The 27,757-nt window shown below is 35.9% G+C and overlaps 1 protein-coding gene and 1 pseudogene across 1 annotated transcript; one reads left to right on the top strand and one right to left on the bottom strand.

Moving 5' to 3' along the window:
* Positions 1-864: 864 nt before the first annotated feature.
* Positions 865-8,379, top strand: LOC107870346 (bifunctional purine biosynthesis protein PurH). Its single transcript, XM_016716842.2, has 12 exons — positions 865-1,098; positions 1,187-1,286; positions 1,948-2,023; positions 2,629-2,725; positions 3,571-3,673; positions 4,123-4,256; positions 4,940-5,117; positions 5,476-5,630; positions 5,965-6,174; positions 7,116-7,463; positions 7,539-7,665; positions 7,934-8,379. The coding sequence occupies exons 1-12, from the start codon at positions 961-963 to the stop codon at positions 8,083-8,085; spliced, it is 1,818 nt and encodes a 605-aa protein (XP_016572328.1). The 5' UTR covers positions 865-960; the 3' UTR covers positions 8,086-8,379.
* A 1,863-nt stretch (positions 8,380-10,242) lies between these two features.
* LOC124896120 lies at positions 10,243-10,993 on the bottom strand (annotated as a pseudogene).
* Positions 10,994-27,757: the final 16,764 nt, after the last annotated feature.

The raw sequence follows: 27,757 nt of genomic DNA, 5'->3' as shown, positions 1-27,757 counted from the left end.
TACGTATTTAGGAAAAATATTTTATTTCCTTAATTATAGTAAAATTAGTTAGTTCAGATACTTGATGTTTATAGTCGACAATCATGTATAAGAATAGGGATTGATTGGAAATGAACTTACAACTAAGAGCTCACCCCAGACAATTAAACAAAACTGATCAACCATCATAGAAATCCACAAAATAAATTTCAAAAATTAAATAATAGAAAAGCCAAAGCAATTTAGCCATCAAAAAATTTTAATTTACTCAAATAACTTTCACCGCCCCCAAAAGTTTGACTAATTGTATACTAATCAAAATCAAATATGCACTTTTATCTGTCATTTTTTGACATAACATATTCGTTAAAAATTAATAATTAGTATAAAGTTTTTATTATATTAATTTTATTAACTGATATTTAGTCGTATGATAATTAATTACAAAAGATTAAATGATAATACTAGAACAGATGCTTACAAACTACTAGATAAAAGTGAATTAATTAATAGAATTCAAAATAAAAAAGGTTTTCTACTACTAGTTTTGTCATTTATTTTTTGATAAAATTTAACTATAGCTTCACAATCTGTTCTAACTAAAATCTCTTCTTTATTTAGTATATATAGTTTGAAAGCATTTAAACCATAGATGATAGCTAATACTTCTAAGTCTATAGCGCTCATGTTTCCTTTTTCTTTATATGCGCCACTTTGATATTCACATATTTATTCTTTATTTTAATTACTGTATTTATTAGGTCTTACTTTTAAGATAGCTTCCCATCCTAAGTCACTTTCATCTGTTTGAATAATTAAATAGTCTGATTCTAGTGAAATTTTTAGCTCTTCATATATATATATATATTTATTTTTTGAAAGTAACAAAAGTGAGTAGTGCATGTAAAAGGATTAATTTCCAGGGCAAATAAAGTGGGTGCAGCTAGTCTCCACCCAAAAAGAGTGAAAAAGAAAAAAACAATGCTCTCTGCCTCTTCCGCCACTATTACCGCCGCCACAGCGCCGGCCACTGGCATTGCTGCCACCGCATTTCACCGCCGAATTCCGCAGATCCACATCTTCCGAACAAGAACTAATTCTGGTTTCGGTCCACAACAGGTAATGGGAAAAAGAAAACAATAAAACAAAATACTCGTACTAGTGTTTTTTTTTTTTCCTTCTGTATGATTTGTTTGTTGTTTTCCAGTGCTCGACGACGTCTTCATATAGTTTGATTGTTCATCCAGTGAAGGCCATGGCTGAAACTGTAGCTACTCCTCAATCTGCTCACAAGTTGTCAACTCCTGGTACCTTTTTTAAACTATTTTTTATTCTTTTTGGAGTAAAAACAATTTTGGAATTATGGATGTTCATCTGTAAGCTAGTTTAGCAGTTATCATTATTGTTTACTTGTTTGGTACATGGTATAAGGTGGGACTGTCACGAGTATAATCGCGGATAACTTTGTTCGCGAACCAAACACAATAAATTTATAGAATTTTAATCCCAAACTAGATATCCAACTCCCTGTTGTTTTATCCCACCTCACAGGTGTGATAAAGTTTAGTCTGACGATTATAATCCCAAGACTGTAACCCCAATTTGACGCCTCAGAAAAATTTTAATAGTGAATTTTATGAATACAATTTCACTGAAGACGACATTGAAGATTGAAAAAAGAATAAAAGAAAGAAAGAAAAAGTATTTACTTTTTTATCAAAAATATTTTAGAACTTTGAATCAAACAAATTAAATCTTCATATTAATAAATAAAAATTTTATAACAACATCCAAGGTAATGTATTACTAACAAATGAGTAGTATCTTACTAATTAGATAGTACAATTTAATTACTTCATTAAAAAAATCAAAGAAGTGGCTCTCTTGTTTATCCTCTTGTAGAATTTGAAATGTATTTACTTGCTATAATTTTATGTGAATTTACTTTCATGTATATGCTTATGTTAGGGAGGAAGCAAGCATTGATATCACTTTCAGATAAGACGGACTTGGCTAAGCTTGGCAATGGTCTGCAGGAGTTGGGGTAAATATTGCAGAAACATTTTTCATATTTTGCAAAGTTAATTGAAGTATTGCAACGTCTACAAGTTAATTTGCTTGGCCTAGAGCTGTTAGTGTGTTAGCAAAGTGAATATCTAATCATATATCTTTCTACAGTAAAAAGGACTGTCGAACTTGACATGAAAGAGCATAATCCTAATCTGTATTAAGACTCTTATTCTAAAGACTGTGATTTTTCTGGCTTGATTGACAAGAACTTTAAATCGTGGCCATTAGATTTCAATTGGAAATTAATCTGTTGAACAAATTAAGTTTCCTGTCTTTTATATGGAGTATGAATTGCCTTCGCGTGGGGACAGGACTCTTGTTAGACTGAAGTATCCACGTCGAGCGGAAAGTAACCCTTTCTCCCTTTATTAATGTCACATGGTTGTGTTATCATCTGATTGGAGCTGGTGTCCCTTATATCTAGTTGCTTTGTGCACCTTTTGATGGAACTGTACCCATTATCATGCAAATTGAGGTGTCTTGTTTCTACCTATATTAACTGGCCAAATCACACATACTTATTTATATCCCACTGGATAATTCTCAATTTTCAAAGACTTCTTATTTCCTATTTTGCAGGTACACAATTGTTTCAACGGGAGGCACTGCATCTGCTTTGGAAGGTGCTGGTGTGTCTGTCACTAAAGTGGAAGAGCTGACACGTTTCCCTGAAATGGTAGGAACTCCTGACTAATGTTTGAAAGGTATAACTCGGACTCGCCCTGGGGTGTGGTAATCTCTTAACATCCCAAGGCGACCATGAAGTGCCTAAGTCTCAGGGGACTTAGCACCTCTACGCCGGGACACCAAGGTTGTAAAAAATAAATCTATTCGCAATAAAATTTTGAAAAATGGAATACCTACCTTCAATCCTTTCATCTACATTTCTTTTTGATACAGATCCTTGCACAAACACTTCTTAACACTGTTTTAACTTTAAAACGGTATCAAAATTTAAATATTACGTCTGTGTTTCTACAATAACGCATTAAAAATTATGTCTGTATTTCAAAGTTTTAGCTCAGATGATATCATGTTTGTATTTTGGTGAAATTCACCAAGCTAACTAACTCGTGTTAATCCATTTTTTGTCTGACGCCAAGTTCATAGATAAGATTTGCGACGGGTGTTTCCCGAAATAGCCCATTTTGAATGAAAAAACAACCCATTTTACAAGAAGAAAAATGACCCATTAATTAGCCCTACGTTGAAGAACCAAATTAGGAAAAAACAATCCGAATTAGGAAAAACTGAAGCAAAATGAATTAATTTTGTTTGGTATTTGGTATGCACTAGTGAATAGCTGAAAACTGAAGAACTGAATTGAAGTTCGAAAGAACCAAACCGAAGAATCGAACACCCTCCACTACTTTATATGATTCATAATATATTGTCTTCAAGCTTTTCTCTTAATGCTTTGTCCAATAAGTATTGTGCTTGTAGTTAATTTTATACCTGAGAGTGGTGACTCATGGCATTTAACTTCAAAAACATAACTGAGAACTTTTCTCCTTGTCACAGCTTGATGGCCGTGTAAAAACTTTGCATCCAGGCATTCATGGAGGTATTCTTGCTAGAAGAGATCAAGAACATCACATGGAAGCTCTTGAAAAACATGAAATTGGTGAGCTAATTGATTTTTATTTTGGTAGAATATATAGTTTACCCCCTTTCCTTGAGACAAAATCCCTGTGTTACCCCTGTCGAATACGTGCAACCCTTTACACACCCAACCTTTTAAAAGTGTATCTAAGACATCCATCACTTTATCCACCTGGCTTAGTTGGGATGTCTCGCCAAGCTTCAAAAAATGCAACTTATCTTTTCCTAATATGCTGCTGAAATTTCACATCTTTAGCTTTTAGATGCAACTAATGCAAAAATGGGTTCAAAAAACTAGATATGGACTTCAGGAAGAGATGTTTCTGTTAAAAGTATTTTTCATTATGGACACACTTATTGATAGTTACTTCTTGGTTACAGAAAAGCCCGGGGGTTTGCATACATCTCTTCTTATAGGAGCATATGCAATGTTAGGAAACAAATGGAAGTTGTGATATTTTCCATCTGCAGGTACATTTGATGTTGTAGTGGTCAACTTGTATCCCTTTTATGCAAAGGCTTCTTCTTCAAGTGGAATTTCATTTGAGGATGGAATTGAAAACATTGATATTGGGGGACCTGCCATGATTAGAGCTGCTGCAAAGGTTGCTTCGCTTAGTACTTTTCCCTGACCTGCAACTTTCTGTACCTCTGCTTCTAAAGCTTCGGCACATATATTTCACTTGTGAACCAACATTTTTTCATCTTCATATCCACTCTGTTACGGATTTTTGTTTTTCTAGGTATATGCATTTGCTTCTTGGTCTTAATTGGACAAATGCTGTGGAAGCAATATGAGTTTAAAAAATGTTTTTTTCCCTGCTTGGAGTTTTTGAAGATCTGGCTTGTATAATGATGCTTTATATATGAGAAAGGTTGTCGGATACAGTGGGTACATCTGAAATTTGAAAATTGCCTCTTGGCTTCATAATGAGATTTGTGCTATGTAGGATGCTCTTACCCATTATAAAGTATCTGAATTGAACAAGGAGCTAACTTATGCTCACACTAAGCTAAAATTCTATGAATCACTTTTCTGGAAAATATGTTGCATGATACAATTTATATGGCATACATCAATAACTTAATTGTATCTGATATACTGAGGATTAGTGTTTTGCACCGTTTAAAATGCTTGCTGAATCTTTTATGTATACTTTCTACCTTTTGGTATACTTCTCTGCATGAATTCTCCCACATTAAAAGATACCTTCTCTAAAAAATGCTGGCTGGATCTTTGTGTTGTGTACAGATTTGTGTCTAACCGTGGACAATGCTTATTTAACAGAATCATAGGGATGTTTTGGTCGTAGTTGATTCTGAAGATTACTCAAATCTATTGGAGTTTCTTCGTGGAGATAATGATGATCAACAATTTCGAAGGAAGTTGGCCTGGAAAGCTTTTCAACATGTCGCTTCTTATGATTCTGCAGTTTCAGAATGGCTGTGGAAGCAGACTGTAGGAGGTATTCCCTATCAAAATTCATACAGCCCAATGAATGCAAAAACCCCCTCTTCCTCCCATACTCTCCCCCAATAACAAGTAAAAAGAAGGTTCAACAAATCATCCTCTGACTCTGCATTTGAAATAAATATAAAGGCTGTTAGCTTTTTATGGAAAATAAGGCTTCAAATTTATTTTAATTTTGATGACCATAGCCTGCAAAGCCTCATTGTGCTTTGAGATGGAATATTCTGTTGAATCTTTTACTGATTTACTTTTTCTAGAGAGACCCAAGGGGCTGATGTTAAAGTGAGTGAGTGAGAGTGCAAGCCTTTTCATCATCTTTTATGCTGATTGATGACTTTGCTCTCTGTTGGTAGATAAGTTCCCTCCCAGCTTGACAGTGCCACTCTCTCTAAAAGATCCACTTCGATATGGTGAAAACCCTCATCAGAAGGCTGCAGTTTATGTTGACAAGTCTCTATCTGAGGTTAACGCTGGTGGAATTGCAACTGTTATCCAACACCATGGCAAGGTTAGAATTCTGATGTTTACATTCTAATGTTGCTGCCATGTGACCAGGAGGTCATGGGTTCAAACCTTGGAACAGCCTCTGCGGAAATGCAAGGTAAGGTTGCATACGATACACCCTTGTGGTGGGGCCCTTCCCCGGATATCGTGCATAGCGGTAGCTTTAGTGCACCGGCTGCCCTTTTTTTACATTCTAATGTTCGTAATTTGGCATATTTTCAAATTCTGTTTAGCGTCTATTTGTACACTGGATAGTTCATTGCTCTAAATGTAATGTTACATGAATGGAATTCTTCTAGTTGAAGCTTCATGGCTAATGACTGGTCTTCTTGATGCAGGAAATGTCATATAACAACTATCTGGATGCTGATGCAGCTTGGAATTGTGTGTGTGATTTTAATAAACCAACATGTGTTGTTGTGAAGCATACAAATCCTTGTGGAGTTGCATCACGGAATGATATCATTGAAGCATATAGGCTAGCTGTGAAAGCAGATCCAGTTAGTGCATTTGGTGGTATAGTAGCCTTCAATGTCGAAGTTGATGAGGTAAAGTTGCTCAATGGACCTTTTCAGATGCATATTTTGATCTATTTGTTGATTATGATATTGCATTTGCGCTTTTTTGTTTCTTTCTAGAAACCTAAATGGGTAATGATGCATTGAAGGGTTGTTTGTTCCTCCCTCTCACATCAACAATCATGGGGAAAAATAAAGGAAAAAGAAAATCTTAGCTGTTCATTTAAGTGATTAGGTTCTCCTGCCACCACCCAGCATTCCTTATTTGAAATCTTTGAAGATCTAGCCAATCGAAGATGTGTTTACACTGTTTTTTAGTGCATTTATCTTTTCTATGTCCTAGCAAACTTTCTTTGTTATATGGCTTTATTAAGTAAGCCGAACACAACTTGTTTGGGACTGAGGCCTAGTCGCTGTTGCTGGTTTTATCGAGAAAGAAGTGTCAACATTTGCTTTATATCTTATTAGTACAATATACCAATTCAAGAATTAGAATGATCTTGTGGTTCAACTAGTGCCATAAGAGGTGCGTGAAAGAGTTCTGTTGGGGCAAAAAAAAGAACAAACAAGATGGCAGTTGAAAAAATTTCGCACAATTTAAACAAAGAAGAGAATAGGTGGAACCTCCAAGCATTGTGACATAAGTCGTGGTGCGAAAAGACTGTTACTATCATCCTTCCCCCTTGTCATTTGTCAACAAGGGTGATGTTTCATGCTGTAAGATGAATAACTGAGTGTTATTTGGTTAGGAGAATTGCAAACCATGGATAAGTATCTGTTGCTTCCCCTTTTCAAATGTTTAACAGTGTCAATGCCCGATATCTGTATTTAGTACTACTTTTTAGTAGTTGCAGTTTACATTTTTTTGTCTGCTATACTGCACCTTGAAGTGTTCAACAAAACCAACTCAAGTTAAGGGGTCGCATCAAGGTTGATAACTCTTTTAATCAACCTGCTTTGGTTCTGTGCAGGCACTTGCCAGGGATATTCGAGAATTTAGGAGCCCTACAGATGGTGAGACTAGGATGTTTTATGAAATAGTTGTCGCACCAAAGTATACGGAGAAGGGTCTTGAGGTTCTCCGTGGGAAGTCCAAGACTTTGAGGATCCTTGAGGCAAGTAAAAACAACAAGGGAAAGCTTTCTCTAAGACAAATTGGTGGTGGTTGGTTAGCTCAGGACTCAGATGATTTGACCCCTGAAGATATCCAATTTAATGTCATGTCTGACAAAACTCCACAAGAAAATGAGCTTACTGATGCACAGTTTGCTTGGTTATGTGTCAAGCACGTCAAGAGCAATGCCATAGTAATTGCAAAGGTACTTTCTACATGATATATATCTAATGAATCATATTCCTTTCATTGTTTTCTAAATGTAATTTTTGTATTGCAGGACAATTGTATGTTAGGAATGGGGAGTGGACAGCCAAATCGTCGGGAGAGCTTGAGGATAGCTTTGAGGAAAGCTGGAGATGAAGTAAAAGGAGCTGCTTTGGCTAGTGATGCTTTCTTTCCATTTGGTACGTACCTTTATTTGCGTTATGCATGTACCTGTAGAGCAAACCCTACATTAAAAGAAAGTGAGACACCAGGATTCGGCAAACTCTGACTAGTCGAAAGTGCAAATTTTAAGAAAATATACCATAAAGAATGGTAACTGAAATTATTGTAAGAAGGTGTTAATCATCTTCTAATGTGCCTTGAACAAATGTTTCTGATCTATTTTTTCTTTTGGTTTCTGATAAAGTTTTTTCTCTTTAACAATTTTTTTTTTCTGAATTAAATCAGCATGGAATGATGCTGTTGAAGAGGCATGTCAAAGTGGAGTGAGTGTTATTGCAGAACCAGGAGGTAGCATAAGGGACAAGGATGCAGTGGAGTGCTGTAACAAGTACGGAGTCTCGCTTGTTTTCACTAACGTGAGACACTTCAGGCATTAGATGTTTGATAGGGGCGTAGGGCATCATTAGACTCGTAATCTATTATCTTTCCAAAGTGTTTGTACCATGTGTTTTTGATAGCTAGCATTCATCTCTGATAGTTTTGAGGAATAATCTATGATAAGGAGTATGAGTGTGTATTATAGCAAAATTGTAGTTTTCGAACTGCTTGATGGGCTAAGTTGTATCATTTAGGTAAAACAATGTTGGGGTCCACTCAGAAGTGAATGAGTATAATGCAAGTGTACTGATTACTAATTTTATTTATCTGTTATGAAGTATTGTTTTTTTTTTTTTTTGGTAATGATTTTTCTATGAAGTTACAGAATTACTTGCTGTAAATTACGTCAAATTAACATGTATTTTTGACATGTTTAAAGGGCCTCTTATTCTGCCTAGTTATATTAGTTTTAACAAAGGCCAAATTAGAGCAACAGGAATGTCTTCTGAAGCACGTTTACAATCCCTGAATTTCGATAACTCTCTTGTACCATAGTAGATTGGAATCATCATCCTTTGTGAAATTTATGGAGACATCGTGCCTAGTGTCATGAACTCCGATCTTTACAAAGCAGAAACCTATACCTAATTCTTTAGAAATGTACCTGCGATCTTCGTCCTGCATTCGGATTTCACAACTTCATATTAATCCTCTGCCTTGATATCGCTGTGGGGATTCTATTGATAGTATCTTGTACACAATCTGATGGCTCACTTTTATTAAGGGGGAAGAGCACGGAAATGTGCCACTAAAAGACAAAGATGGGTTGTCAAGAGCGACTGAGACAGATAGATTGTCAAGAGTATAGAAGAAATAGGATGGATAATTGGTCAGATCTAGTATGGGTCATATATGAACGTGGTTGGGAGTTGGCGGCTCTCCCAGGTTCCCTCATTTGAGATCTCTGGAGAAGAGGATCAAGTTGGCCTTTGCATCTCCCTTCAACCCTTCGAACGAAATACGACAAAAGAAGAATGAAAATCCACGAACCAACCCCATCATCTTCACCCGTAGGAACTACGAGATCACCCTAAGGACATCTTTGGCATCCACTGGTCATGGACCGACCTATTCAATAAGTGAAATGCATTAGTTGTCAGCTCTCAAGTCGGGCAGTCAGGGTCGGAAATGCATTAGCTGTCCGCTCTCAAGTCGGGCAGTCAGGGTCGGAGAAGGGCATCTTCTTGTTATCACAACTTCACCTCATGACGATTTGAGTTTGCAGTTGCGGTCTACGCAACATGTTAACATAAGACCTTTCCCAGCAATTGCTCCTAGCGTTGGATTCGTGTCAATTTGAACCTTCATACGCATTGGAGTGTGTTTCGTACACTGTCCAATGGTAAGATATTTTGGTCGTGCGCGTCGGTAGAGCTACTTACTTTCCAACCTACAGGTATAACTTTGGATTGCTGAGCTCAATTGGACTTGCATCACTTATTTTAGTTTAACAAAATTGGCTACAGAGACTTGTAGCTGATAGATGTAACATCTCACTCATCTAGCAGATTGGTTGATATTGGACCTAGAATCAATTTTCACACTGACATGGGGCTTGGCAATATGACTTTTAAGACCCTCCTTTGCATCATGACTTTAAAGTCAAATCCCTATCCTTAACTTTGATGCCACATAAGCATAGCCAAGCTAGTACCCGACGCGGTTATTACCTAAGATGTTAATAAGTAGGCTATAAATGAAAACGAATCTAAGTAGAGGTTAGACAAATTAAATAGTGTACAAGTTTTGAATGCAAATTTGATAATGTTGCTTCGCTTAGCAACATGACGCTTGTATTGCTCTCTCACAAGGCTACTCTCATTTCGCTTGCCTAAAGATTCATAGTGTAGATAGAGTTTCTCTTGGAGAAATACAAGCGTTGATCTAGTCTCCACCGGAGATACAAAGGAATAAATCAGACAAACAAAAAAGGAGAAAGGCTGCTCAATAAATGAAATTGCCGAAAAATTAATTTTCCTTTTGGACTATCTGAAAGTTCTCCAACTTGAGTTATGATAGTACGCAATGACGGAGCCAGAATTTTCATTGAGGGGGTTCAGAAGTAAATATAAGACTAGTCGAAGTGGGTTCAACATCTACTATATATAGATGGTTAAGCTTTATATATAGATGGTTAAGCTTTATTAGAAAGAGCAAGATACATAGATGCTTTTATTATTGTTACACAGGCTTGGAGACAATAGGAATTACATGCATATTAAGTTCTCTTCTCACTGTCACACCAAAATACACCTCACTCATATCTAAGTCTTCATGTTTGATCCTGTTGGGAAGCTTCCAATCAAAATGGTATAGAAAAAGCGCCAATGGATGCTCTACATTTGCTAGACCAAATGACATGCCAGGACACATCCTTCTTCCCGCGCCAAATGGTATGTACTCAAAATTATTTCCATTGAAATCAATTGAACTATCAAGAAATCTCTCTGGTTTAAAGCACTCTGCATCCTCCCAATATCTTCCAATTGTCCAAACATTCACCAATTTTCTGGTATTTCATAACCATCAATTTTACAGTTTTCACTACTTAGTCTTGGAAGTAAAAAAGGGGCAGGTGGATGCAACCTGAGTGTCTCTTTGATAACTGCTCTTAAGTATTTCAACTGATCAAAGATTGATTCATCCACATAACCTTTTTCACTAAAAACTCTCCTGACTTCTTCTTGTGCTTTCTCTAAGGCGCTTGGGTTCTTGAGCATTTCTGCCATTGTCCAATCAACTGTTGATGCTGAGGTATCTGTTCCGGCTGCAAACATATCCTGTTACATCTAAGACATCATCTCAAATTAGAATATGTTAATTAGTCGTTGGAAGGAGGGGAAAAACTTACCCACCGGAAGAAGAATAGATCTAGTTGTCCTATACGTTTTTCTTTTCCTAACGAAATGTTGTGAAGAACCAGAATTTATCTCAATACGTTTCATTTTATAGGACGTGTATGACTAGGCTACATGAAATTTAAGAAAAAAGACTTGTGAGCCAAACCAAAAGTACCCCTTAAACTTGTGGTTTTAAACATATGATTCTAAAAGTATGTCACTATGGGTCATATAATGAAAAGTTTAAAGCCATAGAGCTTCCAGATAAAAAAATGTCATTATTTTGGAACAGAGTAAAACGAAAAATGAAGCGAAGGGAGTAAGATTACTAACCAAGATCACTGCTTTGATGTTGTTTCGAGTTAATTCATAATTTCCATCATTTTGGACTCTTAAAAGGACATCCATCAGGTCCTCATGCATACTTGTGTTGTTAACATCAGTATGGTCATCTATATTCTCATCAAGTAGCCTATCTACTTCATGGTGAAGCTTCTCCAATTTTGCCCTAAGGGCTAAGACCAGTTATATCTTGAAGCCACTTGATTGAGGGGTAAAAATCAGCAATAGTAAAGCCAGTAACTTTAAGAATTCACATAATATAGAAATGAACTGCTCTTGGTTCTTGTACTTTTTCCTAAATGCTGCTCTTGAAGTGAATCCCAACATAGTTGTATGTACCATTTGAGTCAAATTAACAGGGGATCCAGCATGGCTAGCCAACAATCTAGCAAGACCTGAGGCCGAGGCGGATCTAGAATGTTAGGACTCCGGAGCAAGTTCATGTGAACCCGTCATCATTTTCGGCATAAACAATAGACATATAAGTGAAAATCGAATAAAATTGAATTTTGAATTCAGATCTCAAAGAATTTCTCTCTATCTGAATTTAAGTGTCTTAGTTTGACTAGACATTAGATTTAGGAAAGTAATTGAAACTTTTGAATTTCGGACTCGCAAGATGCAGAAGAAGATTGTGGAATGAGATCACAACCAAGACATTCCTTCGCCAATGAAACCAATTTCTATTGTGATCAAATATTGGTCGACAAGAAAGAGATCAAAATGCTACTAGATGGAGCAACGGCGAGGCAATCTTCTAATTCTTTTACAGAGAAGAGCTGCACCAAATTGTTGAAGGCGAAATATGTATCTCGTGGTTGTAGCTGATTGTTGCGGGCAAAGAAGTACGAATCCTCAGACAGATGTCACATATACAAGTATGTTGGGTTCCATACATGCGGTGCCGAATATGCCACAGGCAGACATAAGAGAATCTCATCCAAATTGATTGCTTCACTATGTGTAAATCATTTTCGGAATGGTAAGGGTCCAAGCATAAGAGAAATTCATAGGATTGTGTTTATGGAGATGCATTGCAACACAAGCTATTGGGTGTTTTGGAAAGGAAATATAATTACAAAGAACATCGTTTGCGTGATACCAAAACACGGATGTGCTTGCTTGTCGGATTTTTCCCATATTGTGGAGTTATTGAATACCGGGTCTTCTTACTCTATCATGATAAACAGGATGGATAGATCATTCGTTTACTACTTTTTAGCATTCGGAGCTTACATACGGGGATATTTCCACATGAGAAAGGTAATTACCATCGATGGCACACATTTGTATGGCAAGTATGGGGGTGTGTTGCTGAGTGCCATTGCACAGGACATCGAAAATCATATCTTTTCAATTGTATTTTATGTTATGGATAAAGAGAACGATGCTTCTTGGACCTTCTTCTTTGAGAAGTTGAAGTCTATAGTAGAAGATGAACCAGATCTATGTGTCATCTTCGATAGGCACATTAGCTTTGCCAATGCCTTTTCCCATGTTTACAGTCGTGCACATCATGGATTTGCATGAGGCACCTCACTAAAAATCTTCGTGTAAATCAACACTGTGGAGAAGCTTATTCTCTTGATGAGTTTAGCGAGCATTTTGTGGAATTGAAAAATAATTACCCCGAGGCAGCACATGTCCTTGAAAATGTGCTTGGTTTTGAGAAATGGAGTAGAGCACACTTCCCAAAAAATAGGTACGATATGAAGAACACAAACATCGCCGAGTCTCTCAACTCGATATTGACGGATGAACGGGAGTACCCTGGATCGTACATATTCAATTCAAATGCTAGAAAATTTAGTCAAAACTTTTGGGAGAGGCATGCCTTTGTCGGTAGTGCAAATAATAAATTTGTGCCTTGTGTAGAAAAGATCCTAAGGGATAGTAAGAATGCGAGTGATTCCTTGTAGGTAACTAATGCAAACGGGGGAATCAACCAATTCACTGTGTTCGGCAACAGTGTTACTGCTAAGGTCAATCTCTTGGAGAGGAGTTGTTCTTGTAGGAAATATGACTCGGTGAAAATGGCGCGGAAACATATGATGGCAGCTTTGCGAGAAAAGAATGGCGATGTTGAAGGTTATGGTAACTCCATCTACGAGTACTCTTCGTTAATTTATAAAGTTGAAACTTACCTCCTTGCATACTCCGAAGTTATTAACGTTGTCCCTCTAGAGTTCGAATGGACTATGCCACAAGAATTACAAGACACTAAGATCTTTCCATCCCCTTACGATCCCAAACTTCGAAGGAAGAAAGTCAAACCCATTAAGGGTGTCGGTGAAACATTCAAGTCCAAAAGGAGGAATATGTGTTCAATATGCAAGAAATTCAGGCACAAACAAACCACATGTAGCATGGCCAACAAATGTTAGATAGACTTTTTTTCAGTTGTAAAGCTACTGTTTTGGGGGTTAAATGATCATTTCTGTAGAATTTAACGTTTAGTTGTAATTGACTTAAATCTTTGTCTAGGGTAGACACCATTAATCTACAATATATCCTTTACACGGTCTATTAAATATTTTATAATAGTTATATGATTACTCATCAAACATGCTATGTGGGTCCTTTTATTGCCATATCTCTCCAATCGATGCATTGGATCATCGTTTCCTATTCTTAATTAATTAAAAGATACAAACACGTCTATTCACATAAAAACCGCTGGTATACGCAAGGTAAGCCTATTCTATTCCCACGCACATCGACTGATCATTGGTTGGGAATATGAAATGACGCCTTCTATGAGTCTATAAGTACAGTGACTATTTCTATGTAAGCATTCCGTTCTACCTAAACCCAAAACTTCAAAAACCCTCAACTTCTTCAACAAACTTAAATCATGCCTTGTAATTCCCTGAAAATAGGTCCCGAGATATCATACGGTGCTCAAGATTATGAGTAGCCTTAAGCTAATCCTGTAAGTCTTCTACTAAATTTGAAGTTCATAATAAAGCAATATAGACATATAAACAAAGCTAAAAATACGGAATTCTGTCTGAGCTAAGCTAAAATTATCTGAACATAATATCTGAAAATATTAGACTTAAAAGTCTGAACCATCAACACTAAAAATTTGAATCATAACTAGCAGTCTAACAAGCCTCTACTACTAACAACTAGAGATCCACTGGGACAAGCCCCCAGCTAACTCGAACCGACTGAAAGATACTGAAACAACTACTGTAATAAGCTAGGAAATTTAAATGACTGGGTCCCCAAACTATGAGGACTCACCAACTGTCAAGATGTAGATGGAGATTCTCCAAATCACTCACGCTACTGAAATCGAGCACCTGGACCTACATTATGAGACAATGTAGCACATAAACATATATGCGGATCAGTACTTCTGGAATGTACTGAGTATATTGGGGTGAAATGCATAGTAAAACTGTGAGGGAATACATATAACTTTCTCATAAATAATGCATGCTAAGTAGTAATGGCTCACTTAGGCTTGAGTAATGGAAAACTGTAATCATAAATCAGGAATGATAAAACATACTATATGAATGTTTTAAGCCACCACACTTAGTTCTAAATCTGTACTTGAAATCTATTTTCAATCATACATGCTAAGTGTAAAAGGACTCACCTCTGTATCTGTAAATTGAAAGCTGAAATCTAGTAGCTAGTGACTTATATAAAACAATATCTGAATAAAATCGTGAGCCTTTACACTTAGTTTCTAAAAACTTTTCTGTTATCACTACAAGAAATACAATTTTTTGTGACGACTTTCAGTGGTGACACAAACAGTTGCCACAAAAGTTAAGATTTTTGTGGCGACATATAAAGGTTGCCACAAAAGGTATAAGATTTAGGGGCGACCGTTAAAGTCGCCTCTAATAGTGACATATTTAGTGGCGACTATGCGTAGGTCACCACAAATATGTAGTAATTTTTTCAACAAAATTTGGGTTAGTGGCGACGTACGAGTTGTCGCTACTACATATTTTTTGTGGCAATTTAATTGCTGCTAAAGGGAGATTTGTGGTGGCCATCTTTTTTGTTGCCACTAATACTTCTATTTTGTTATTCGTTCCACTTATATAGGTAAATTGAAATCTTTTTAGTGGTTATAATAAGGTGACATTATAGAGAAATCTGACTGGATATGTAGTTCCACAAATGATGTTTGAGAGTGTAAGATGTACGTAGATATTACTTTTAACTTTGTAGGGTAAAAAAGATATTTCTGATAAGACTCTCAGCTCGAGATATTTTACTATGTTAGTTACAAATAAAAATTATTTACGATAATAATAAAAATATAGAATATTAATGATATAAATTAAAAGCCCAAAAAGTTTAAAAAGTAAATCAAATCAAAAGTTCAAATTTTTATTTTGCGTTGTTTTTCTTTAAAAAAGTAAATTAAGTTATTTGTAAATATATTTTGGATATATATTTTATATATAGACAATCCGGCACCCCCTTAAGCCCAATCTAGGGTTTCAAATTAAGAGCTCTGAGACTCCAAAAATATCGAGAGATAGTTTTGCACTGGTACCTCCACCTACTGAAGTCGTGTCGGTTGCTGCTGCTCGTCTGTTTTTCTCGTTTTCAGGTAAAGTCTATTATTGTGTCTTTATTTCATTTTCAAATAAATGAAGAAAAAATTTAAATGTGTTAACAAAATTTTGTGAAAAAATCTCAACTATGCACATCATAAATGAACCAAGATTAATTCAAAGCTTGATTTTTTGCTGGTTCAAGATACTGTTGACACCCAGTTTTGACTACCTGATACTCGTCTTAGGCTACTATTTTTGTCAAAATTAAATAACTTTTAATATTAATATTTTTTATGCATTATTTTGGTATCAAATAATTTTCGACAAGCCATATTCATGATTTAAAAATGTACAAATTATTCTAGTACTTTTTAGTATGATTTTTTTATAATTTATTAATTCAAATATGATATTTTACATAATTTTATTAATATTTATTAAATTATTGTTTTCATGTAAATGTGCACACTCACAATTTACAAATATATTATCTATTCTTATTATATTTACTATTATTTTTATTGCTATTGTTATTATTATCGATAATTTTTATAATAATTTTGATGTAACATTAATTTATTTTAATAGGACGTCTCATTATTATTATGATTATTATTATTATTATTACATTTATTAAACTAGCAACCACTTTTATCCAATTTTTCTTTATTGTATTTAATTTTTAGCCAATTTTTATTTCAATTGGTATCAATTTGGGTTTGGAGGAAGCGGATAAGGGTAAAAGGCTAGTGTGAGTAAGTGGCTTGTATCTAGTAGTCAGGAGAGACTTGGTGTAGCTGGTTTAGTAATCCTAGGACTGTTTACATAGGTGTCTTTGGTTTGTGAGTGTATGTTAATACAAGGTGGGTTTTCTATTTTTTATTTCTTAGTTCCTATTTGCTTATTTCGTGTTGCCCTTATTTCTCGTATTTTATATTGCTCTGATTTCTATTTTATCATTTCTTACTCCTTATTTCTGTTATGTCATCCATCCCCTTGTTTAATATTCTTTATCTTGAGCTAGGATCTATCGGAAACAATCTCTCTACTTCTTCGGAGGTAGCAGTATGGGCTGTGTACATCTTACCCTCCCCAGACCTCACTTTGTGGGAATACACTGAGTTTATTGTTGTTGTTATTGTTGTTGTGCCTATTTAAATCTCAATTGACCTATTTTTAAATGCAATCTTAGTCTTTGATCAAAGTTGATCCAACGGGTGAGATCAATTCAGCCATTTCTTTCCTTTTAAACAATAATCAAAACCCTAAAATTATTTTTCCCTCAATCAGACGCATGAGCTCTCACTCTCTCTCCCTCATCGCCATCTTCGGCCACCTGACAGATGGAGCACTACCAGTTCGCCTCCCTCCTTCACCTCGTGTTGCCTCAGTTGCTCCATTCTTCTGCGGCCCCAGACAGTTCCCGTCGCTGCTCCGTTCCAGATCAATAACCATCCCTCTCGTTAAAGTCGATGCCGCCAAACGCTAGTTGCAGCCGGCGGAGAAGCCATAACTGTCGCCGCTGCTCCATTCTCTTCCCCAAACTGGAGAAAACCATCCCACCAGCGAGCTCTGGCCAGTGCTTTCTTTTTCCCGCTACCCAACAACAACAATACCAATAATCGTTCCAGTTAGTACAGGCGACCACCGCTACATCACTTTTTTTCTTCCTCTCTCCTTCCCTACATTGTCCAAGCACCATCACCACCGCCATTTCTAGTAATATCCCTGGAAAATTCTTTAGTGCATGATGGATTCACATATTCAGGTTTGCTTTCGTGTTTAAGTTTTGTTCAAGATCTCTTCTATTTCTGAAAATTATTGACAGATTCTGTGATTTAAAATTGGTCGGGAATTTTGAATTAATTCTTTCAAGCTTATTTGTGTTTATGTGTTTAGGTCGACATATGTGAAAATGTCCAGTTTTTATGAAAATGCATTTAACCCTGGGTAGAAAGTTTGAATACTAATATGTGTAAATTTTTAAGATATATTTCTGTTTGCATGGACTGATAATCATGTTTGTAATTTAATTTAATTATGAAAACTTCTTTGTATATTATATTTTTGGACTCATATAGTGTTTGACAACCATTTCCTTGCTTAATTTCAGCATTTACATATATCTTTACTCATATTTTGACAAATTATGCATTTTTGGGGATGTTTAGTGATTTTCTTTCCTTCTTTATCATTGATTTGATCATAAAAGGTATTCCAATCCTTTGGATATTTTGTGGGAGGAAATTCTTGGTAATTGATTATTTTATATGTCTCTTTTCCTTTCTTATTGCTTTAATTGAATGTTAAATGGCTTCTCACACTTCGAAAAAGATTTTGCTAACCTAGTATTCTCTTTTTCTTAGGCTGATTTGTACACTCTAACATAATGATTTGCCTTAACTGTTAAGCATTTAAAAAAACAAAAATTGAATTGATTGATATTTTTTCCTTCCTTTTATTTATTTTAATATGTCTATGACAGACGTGTTACGGCAGCTACTTCACAACCCTTATAATAAATGATACAAAGCTATTCCAGAATTGCGAGAATACATTAAGTAGTTTGATGGATATTATTTTCTAAGATCTTAGAACTTTATATGGTGTATCTTATGTCTTAGCTCTCATTATTTATTCTTTTGTATTGATCCTCAACCTTCTCATCTTGTATTTAATTGTAGACTCTATTTCATATGAGATAAATTTAATTTTTATCATATACAGGAGATTGTCAATTTTCCAGGTTAAGAAAAAATGGTATGCTTATGTTAATTTGAAACGTTAAAGGAGTTGTTGCACAAAAATATTAAAGGAGTTTTTGCACAATATTAGTGACAATTTATTGTGTATTTGTCCTGTTTCTCTTGGCTAATTCATCCATTTACTCTAGAAATATACTTCACACAACATAGCTGGTGAATTTCTAAAGAATAACATTTGCTTCTTCTTAGGTAGCAATTTTTTGTTGAGTTCTTTCCTTATGTGGTGTTGTAGTTTTTCTAACAAAACACTAGACAACTTAAAGCTATTCTAGCTGCTTCACATTTTTTATATGTTCCTATCCTAGCGTATTCAGATTTGGTTGTTTAGCTGCTCCACTTTTAACTATAAGGACATAGTTTGACAATTGTGTCTTTTGAGCTTAGTATTATGATTTGATGAAACTAGTTTGTGCATTCTGAAATCTTTAATGTATTTCGTAATATTTTAATTCAAAGATATTATGGTCAACTCTTTTACAATCAACATTAAGATTTCTCAAATCATTTCCTACATTTTAACAAGTTAGAATTGAAACTTCACTTTATTTTTTATTTCAGGGACAGGTAATTTCATGATGGGAATTGTTAGCCATTAGAAGTTTGAAGATATTTTGTGATTTTCTTTCTCATATGAATATCACAATGATTTGTTACCCATTAAAAACTATATCATTTTCTTGTGGAGAAATATATTTTAATATCGTCTTTGTACCTTTAAGTACTATAGTTGTATTATTGGAAACGAAGTAGATAATATATAATTTATATCCTTGTTTTGAAAAAAAAAGTGAGTATTAATGGCGACCCGTAGTTGCCATACAAAGTCATTTTTTTCAAAAAAAGCAAAGTCAACCTTCTGTGGCGACAAAAGATCGCCACTAAAGCATTTGTGGCAACAATGGTCACGGGTAAAGCCTCATCTTCAGTGGCGACTATCCCAAGATCGATTTTTGAAATTTCTTTCGTGGCGTATTTGCTTGCTTTTTTGTGGAAAGTTTTGTCGCCATAAAATATATGTTTTGTGGCGACTTACATATGTTGTCACAAAAAACTTTTAGCTATGGAAGTAATTGCTACAGCCCTTATGTCGCCACTTAAAATAATTAGTGGCGATTTTTCAGACTTTAGTAGCGATATTAGCCGCTACAAAAAGTTAAGATTCTTGTAGTGTATTTTTTAATCTTTTTTGTTGGGAGGTTCTTCTAACTGACATACACTATATGAGCTATCATAGTGTCCAACGTCTACTTCCCTTATGGAAAAACCTCACATTGGGGAGAGGTGTCATACTCTTGCTAAGGAGTATAACCTAATCTAAGTGATCACATCTATAACTGTCATCCATATAGAAATGGGAATAATCTGATAATCTGAACCTATGCTGGCTCATAGTTCTGGAGCATGTGAACATATCCAACTCGGTGCTAAATACTACTCCCTTTAAATCCGTATTCTCATTTTGTAGGAAATCCACTTTTAAAACTATTATAAGGGTATACAAATACAACCCACTTGTATATCTATTTACTGTAAACTGTAAGTGGATTCCATATCTTAGCTGAGATCAAAAGATCAAATCTTTGTTCAAAATCTGAATATAACTAATCATGGGATGCTTAAAATTTGAGATATCAATATTCAACTAGGGCTTCGTAACCCATGCATCAAAATTATGTTAAATCATCATAAAATTCATGTTAAATAATGAAAGTATTGATAATTCAATTCTAAATCTGGGAATTAATGTCATACACATAAAAAATACGTAAGTAGACATGCAAGTCAACATCTAAATCTCTTATAATATCATCATCTTCAAATAACAATATTTGGGTATGAACCCTAATTTGAAATTCATGTAAATTCATATGAAATTAACTTCAAAAACTAATTTTGGACACAAGGATAAAAGAATTACCTTTGTTGAAAACCCTACATACCTTAATTAATGAATGATTGAAGAAGCTTGAACTTTAAGTTCCTGTTTCTGCCTTTGAAGACTGATTCTTGAAGATCTTGAATTGAAAATCTTGAATTTTGGGTCATCTTAGAAAAAGAATGGTGAAATTTTGAGTTCTTGATGATTGAAATTGAAACTCTAGGGTTTCTTGGAGAGAAAATTTGTGAAAAGTGAGTGTATAATGCTTAGAATAGGCTTGATCTTGTGTTTTACATGATTTGGGGGCTTGGAAAATAACTAGGTTGCCCTTTGTAAAAATTAGTTCGAAATTAGAAATCTTAATTTTGGGCATTAGCGCGACACGCTGCTTATCGCGGTGGCTTACTGAAAAAGGGACGAGGGTGATTTTGCACCATGGAATGACGCAACGTAATCACGTTGTGTCACTGGAAAAGGACGAGTGCCATTTTGCACTTCACCACGATGCGATACTATGCTCTACTGCGATTCCTGGAACGACACTGGCCAATCGCGGTGAGCTTACTGGAAAAGGACGAGTGGGAATTTGGACTTCACCACGACGCATGCTAATCATGATGCTTCACTGAAAATCAGACAATTGCGATTCTGCACCTCACCGTAATGCGGTGCTATCACGGTGCTTTACTATTTTTCACTAAAATCACCAAAACTTCTCAACCGAGTATTGAATTTAGGAGAAATTGGTATCGTTGGAAAGCTAATTCAATTATCTACTATTTGGTAGGTCTTTATCTAGAAAATTCTACACGTATCAAGATTTAAACATTTTTAAAGTTATCCCTTGACACACTAGGAGCTAAACGAGACAAGAAAAAGTACGGGGTATTATACTATCTCCCCCTTAGGAACATTCGTCCTCGAATGGGACTAGTTAAACTTAGGATACTGAGGAACTGGGCTATATACTAGCATACACAACTAATCTGCAAATGCATAACTTAACATAAAGATAATCAAATGGCTAAAACTGAGACTGAAAAAGATCTGAATTAAGGAAAACTGTTACCTTAGGCTGAATCTGAGTTTATGAAGAAGAAGTGAGGATACTTGGTACACATGTCTGCTTCTACTTCCCAAGTAGCAACCTCAGCGGTCTGATTTCTCCGCAGAACTTTGACCAAGGGAACTTCTTTATTTCTTAGTCTACGGGTCTGATGATCAAGAATCTCTATTGGAAGTTCTTCATATGAAAGGCTATTCTGAATATCTGTACTTTCTAGAGGGACTACAACAGCTGAATCGTCCATGTATTTTTTCAATAAGGACACATGGAACACTGGGTGAACTGATGACAAGTCTGCAGGTAGCTCAATATCTAAGCTACCTTCCCTACACGACTCAAAATCCTATAGGGACCCATATATTGGGGACTAAGCTCCCCTTTTTTGCCAAATCTCTTTACCCCCTTCATGGGTGAAACCTTCAAATACATAAGACCATTTACTTCAAACTCAAGATCTCTCTTTCTTACATCTGCATAAGATTTCTGATAACTTTGAGCTGCTTTCAGTCTCTCTCAAATTAATTAAAATTTCTCCATAGCTTCAAACACCATATATAGCCTAATCAACGTGGCCTCACCCACTTCAAATCAACCAATGGGCGATTTACATCTCCGCCCATACAGAGCCTTAAACGGAGCCATCTCGATACTAGAATGGTAACTATTATTATAAGAAAACTCAATCAATGGAAAGTGGTCATCCTAACTGCCTTTGAAATCAAGAACACATGTCCTCAACATATCCTTTAAGGTCGGAATGGTCCTTTCTACCTAACCATCTATCTACGGGTGAAGAGCTGAACTGAGATGAACTTCAGTACCAAGACCCTTCTGAAAGGGTTTCCAAAACTGATAGGTAAATTGAGTACCCTTATCTGAAATAATAGACAAGGAAACTCCATACAATCTAACTAACTCTCTAATATACAGCTTAGCATAATCTTCAGCTGTGTAGGATGTGTGAACTGGCAAAAAATAGGTTGTTTGGTCAATCTGTCTACAATAACCCATATCGAATCATGCTGTCGACGTGAATAGGTTAACCCTATCACAAAGTCCATGTTCACCTTTTCCCACTTCCAAGTGGGAATACCAAACTTCTACAATATACCACCAGGTCTTTGGTGCTCTACCTGAATCTGTTGACAAGTTGCACACTTGACTACAAATTCTGCGATATCTTTCTTTATACCATTCCATCAATAGACTTCCCACAAAATGCAGTACATTTTGGTGGCTCCTGGATGAAAGGAGTAACGTGCACCATGTGCTTCTGCCATAATCTGCTGCCTCAAACTGTCAACACATGTCACACAAAATCTACTTTGGTATCTTAATACACCATCTCCCCCTTGGGAGAAAACCTCTACCTTTTGGTCTTTAGCTGACCCTTTCAGTTTGACCAAATTAAAATCCTTATCCTATTTCTCTTTTACTTCAGAAACTAGAGAAGATTTTGAACTACTCTAAATCCAAACATTCTCTTCAGCTGAGTCAACGAACCTCATACCCAATCTAGCTAACCAATGAGCTTCTCGAACTAATTCTCTCTTATTATTCTCTACATGAGCAGCACTGACCATAGTCAGTATACTAAGGGCGTCTGCCACTACATTGGCCTTGCCCGGATGATACAACATACTCATATCATAATTTCTCAACAATTCTAACCACCTTCTCTGACAAAGATTTAAATCCCTCTAAGTAAACACATACTGCAAGATTTTGTGATCCATGAATACATCAACATGCAACCTATAAAGATAGTGCCTCCAGGTTTTCAATGCAAATACAACAACAGCTAACTCAAGATCATATGTAGGGTAGTCATTTTCGTGAGGTTTAAGCTGTATAGAGGCATAGGCTATAACCTTACCTTTCTGCATCAAAACATAACCCAAACCAATTCTAGAAGCATCATAATAGATAACAAACCCATTTGTACCATTAGGTAGTGCTAAAACAGGGGCTGAAGTGAGTCGAGTCTTCAAATCCTGAAAACTCTTCTCACAGGAATCTGACCACTGAAACTTAAATTTCTTCTGAGTTAATCTAGACACGGGAGATGCAATGGATAAGAAACCCTTAATAAAACATCTATAATAGCTATCTAAACCTAAGAAAATTTTGATGTTTGATAGAGAGATAGGTCTAGGCTAATTTCTTACTGCTTCTGTCTTTTGGGGATCGACCCAAATACCATCACTGAAACAATATCGCCATGGAAAGCTACTGACCTTAGCCAAAATTTACATTTGCTGAATTTGGCGAACAACTAGTGATCTCTAAGAGTTTGCAACACAATTCTAAGGTGATCTTCGTGATCATCCTCACTACGAGAATAGACAAGAATATCATCTATAAAGATTATGAAAAATATGTCCAATTACTATTTGAACACTCGGTTCATCAAGTCTATGAAGGCTACTATGGTATTTGTCAACCCAAAGGACATGATTAGAAACTCGAAACAACCGTAATGGGTTCTGAAAGCTGTCTTTGGAATATCATATTCCCTTATTCTAAGCTGATGATAGTCGGATCTAAGGTCTATCTTAGAGAAATAACTTGCACCTTAGAGTTGATCGAATAAGTCATCAATCCTAGGAAGAGGATATTTGTTTTTTTACTATGACTTTATTCAGCTAACGATAGTCAATGCACATTCACAAAGAACAATATTTCTTCCGCACGAATACGATGAGAGTGCCTCATAGAGAGACACTGGGTCTTATGAAACCTTTATCTAAAAGTCCTTTAAGCTACTCTTTTAACTCCTTAAGATCAACTAGAGCCATATGATATGGAGGAATAGAGATGGTCTGAGTATCTAGAAGAAAGTCAATACTGAATTCTACTTTCCTATCGGGAGATACCCCTGGCAAATCTTCAAGAAAGACATCAGGAAGCTCATTGACTACACGGGCTGATTGAACTGTTGGAGCCTTAGACTTAGTGTGTTTTACTCAAACTAAATGATAGATACACCCTTTTGAGATCAACTTTCTGGCTTTAAGATAGGATATGAAATGACTCTTGGGAGATACTGAATTACCTTCCCACTCAAAGACTGGCTCATCTGGAAACTGAAACTTCACCACTCGGGTGCGACAATCTATAGATGCATAACTGGAATGGAGCCAATCCATACCCAGAATAAGGTCAAAGTCTACCATATCTAGCTCTATTAAGTTTGCTAACATGATCTTATGAAGAACAATGATAGGACACTTTCTATAGACTCGTTAGGCAATAACTGACTCTCTCACTAGGGTAGAAACTAAGAAAGGCTTAGGGAGCTTTTCGGGACCTACTTTAAAATTTACTACAACTAGCGAGGTCACATAAGAGATTCAACCCGGGGTCTAATAACACATAAACATCAAGATGAAAGACACAAAGTATACCAGTAACAATATTTGGTGAACTCTCCTGCTCCTCACAGGATGGTAAAACATAAAACCAATTCTGGTGTTGACCACCATCGATACTAGATGATGCACCATAAGGAGGGACTGGGCGACCTAGAGGAGCTGGTGCGCTAGTTGCCGAATTCTGAGGACGAACATCCCTATTTCCCTGATTAGCATATGGATACTCTTTGATTCCATATCCCAGCTTACCACAACCATAACAATCTTTCTGTCTCAACAAATACTCACCAAGATGATTCTTATCACACTTAGCACATAGAGGATAACTGGGTTTTCCACCCATACTATTTTGGGATCTGGACATAGAAGTCTTACCCCACTGCTCCTGCCTAGCTCTGGGGGTGGGAGTACTAGCTGAAGATAGCGCTGGCATAAACGAGCGACTCTAAAACTATGAATTATTTTCCCCTCCAAAGCTTATCTGGTTGTACTAAAATTGTTCGATTCTAGCCTTTTTATTTCTGATCTCTTCCCCCTTCAACTTTTCTGCATTAATCTATTGAGCATGAATCATCAGCCTAGCAAGGTCCATATCCTCTATAAGCATGGCAGTCCTACACTCCTTGACTACTAAACCAGATACTCCAGTAACAAACTTACTCGTACTTGCCCTAGGGTCAGCCATCATATCATGGGCATACTTACATAACTAGTTAAACTTAAGGCAGTAATCCTTCACTTTCATCAAGCCCTGCCTCAGGTTCACAAACTCCTGTACCTTAGCTTCTCTTATTTCACATAAAAAGAACCTATCTAAAAACGTATCCTAAAATACCTACCAACTTATCAGAGCTGCATTCTTACCTCTACCATTCTTCCGCATAACCACCCAATTATATGCCACATCCTTCAACCTATAGGATGCTAACTTTTCACTCTTCTCCTCAGTAATATGCATAATTTGTGTGATCTTTCTTATCTTATCTAAGTAAAACTGTGGGTCCTTATCTTCTTTTGACCTAAAGAACTCAAGTGGATTCATTCTCATAAAGTTACAAATTTTGACGGCTGCTAAATTCCCATTCTGCTGAAGTAGGACTACTGCCTGATGGTTTCCCTAAACATTGGCAGTCATAAATTGGGCCAACATTTGAAAGGCAACCCGAAATTCATCATGGGATACATTTTTATTCAGAGGGTCTGCAGGCTCGGGTGGCTGGTTATCATTTCTACGTGCATTAGCTCGACGAAGAGGCATATTCAACTGTCACATTAGAGAATGAGTTAAAAGAAGATAGAGACACTGTAAGAATGATAGATCATAAAAGATAAGAATGATTTCCTAAAACATCCTGTAGCATCTTGCTCATAAATGTGGCGCGATTCACACCCATGATCAAGACTCTACATAATGCGGCTTGTCTAACTCCCTAGGACTTTTATATCCATAGGCTCTGATACACAGTTTGTAACACCCTAAATATTAGTTATGAGACATCACACGGTGCTCAAGACTACGAGTAGCCTTAAGTTAACCCTGTAAGCCTTCTACTAAATTAGAAGCTCATAACAAAATAATATAGACATATAAACAAAGCTAAAAATCTGAAATTCTATCTGAGCTAAGCTGAAATTATCTAAACATAATATCTGAAAATATTAGACTTAAAATTCTGAACAATCAATACTAAAAATCTGAATCATAACTAGCAGTCTAACAAGCCTCTACTACTAACAACTAGAGAGCCACTGGGATAAGCCCCCAGCTGACTTGAACTGACTGAAAGATACTGAATCAGCTACTGTAATTAGCTAGGAAATCTAGATGACTAGGTCCACAAACTATGCGGACTCACCAATTGTCGGGATATAGATGGAGATACTTGAAATCACTCACGCTGTTGAAACTGAGCACCTAGACCTACATTATGAGACAATGTAGCACATAGATGTATATGAAGATTACTACTTCTGGAATATGCTATGTATATAGAGGTGAAATGCATAGTAAAACTGTTAGGGAATATATTTATCTTTGTCATAAATTATGCATGCTAAGTAGTAATGGCTCACGTAGGCTTGAGTAATTGAAAACTGTAATCATAAATTAGCAATGATAAAATATACTATATGAATATTGTGATCCACCACACTTAGTTCTAAATTTGTACTTGAAATCTATTTTCAATCATACATGCTAAGTGAAAAATAACTCACCACTGTGTCTGTAAACTAAAAGCTGAAATCTAGTAGCTAGTGACTTATATAAAACAATATCTGAATAAAATCGTGAGCCTTTACACTTAGTTTCTAATATCTTTTCTGTAGGGAGGTTCTTCTAACTGACAAACACTATGTGAGCTATCATAGTGTTGGACGTCTAGTTCCCTTATGGGAAAACCTCACATTGGGAAGAGGTGTCATACTCTTACCAAGGAGTATAACCTAATCTAAGTGAACAAATCTATAACTGTCATCCATATAGAAATGGGAATAATCTGATAATCTGAAACTACGTTGGCTCGTAGTTCTGGGGTATGTGAACATACCCAGCTCGGTGCTAAATACTACTCCCTTTAAATTTGTACGCTCATTCAGTAGGAAATCCACTTTTAAAACTATTATAAGGGTTTACAATACAACCAAATTGTATATCTATTTACTATAAACTATAATTAAAACTGTAAAGTAAATTCCATATCTAAGTTGAGATTAAAAGACCAAATCTTTGTTCAAAATCTAAATATAACTAATCATGGGATGCTTAAAAGCATAATCTTCTTGAAATATCAATATTCAACTAGGGCTTAGTAACCCATGCATCAAAACCATGTCAAATCATCATAAAATTCATGCTAAATAATGAAAGTATT

The sequence above is a fragment of the Capsicum annuum genome, chromosome 1, assembly GCF_002878395.1.
Source record: "Capsicum annuum cultivar UCD-10X-F1 chromosome 1, UCD10Xv1.1, whole genome shotgun sequence".
NCBI classification, from domain to species: Eukaryota; Viridiplantae; Streptophyta; class Magnoliopsida; order Solanales; family Solanaceae; genus Capsicum; species Capsicum annuum.
This window is presented reverse-complemented; position numbering and strand designations above follow the sequence as displayed.

Bases quoted from the DNA above. Each gene is read 5' to 3' on its own strand.
- LOC107870346 (XM_016716842.2), top strand. From the start codon at position 961: ATGCTCTCTGCCTCTTCCGCCACTATTACCGCCGCCACAGCGCCGGCC. The intron at 1,287-1,947 runs GTACCTTTTTTA...TGCTTATGTTAG, and splicing joins TCACAAGTTGTCAACTCCTG to GGAGGAAGCAAGCATTGATA. The intron at 7,464-7,538 runs GTACTTTCTACA...TTTGTATTGCAG, and splicing joins ATGCCATAGTAATTGCAAAG to GACAATTGTATGTTAGGAAT.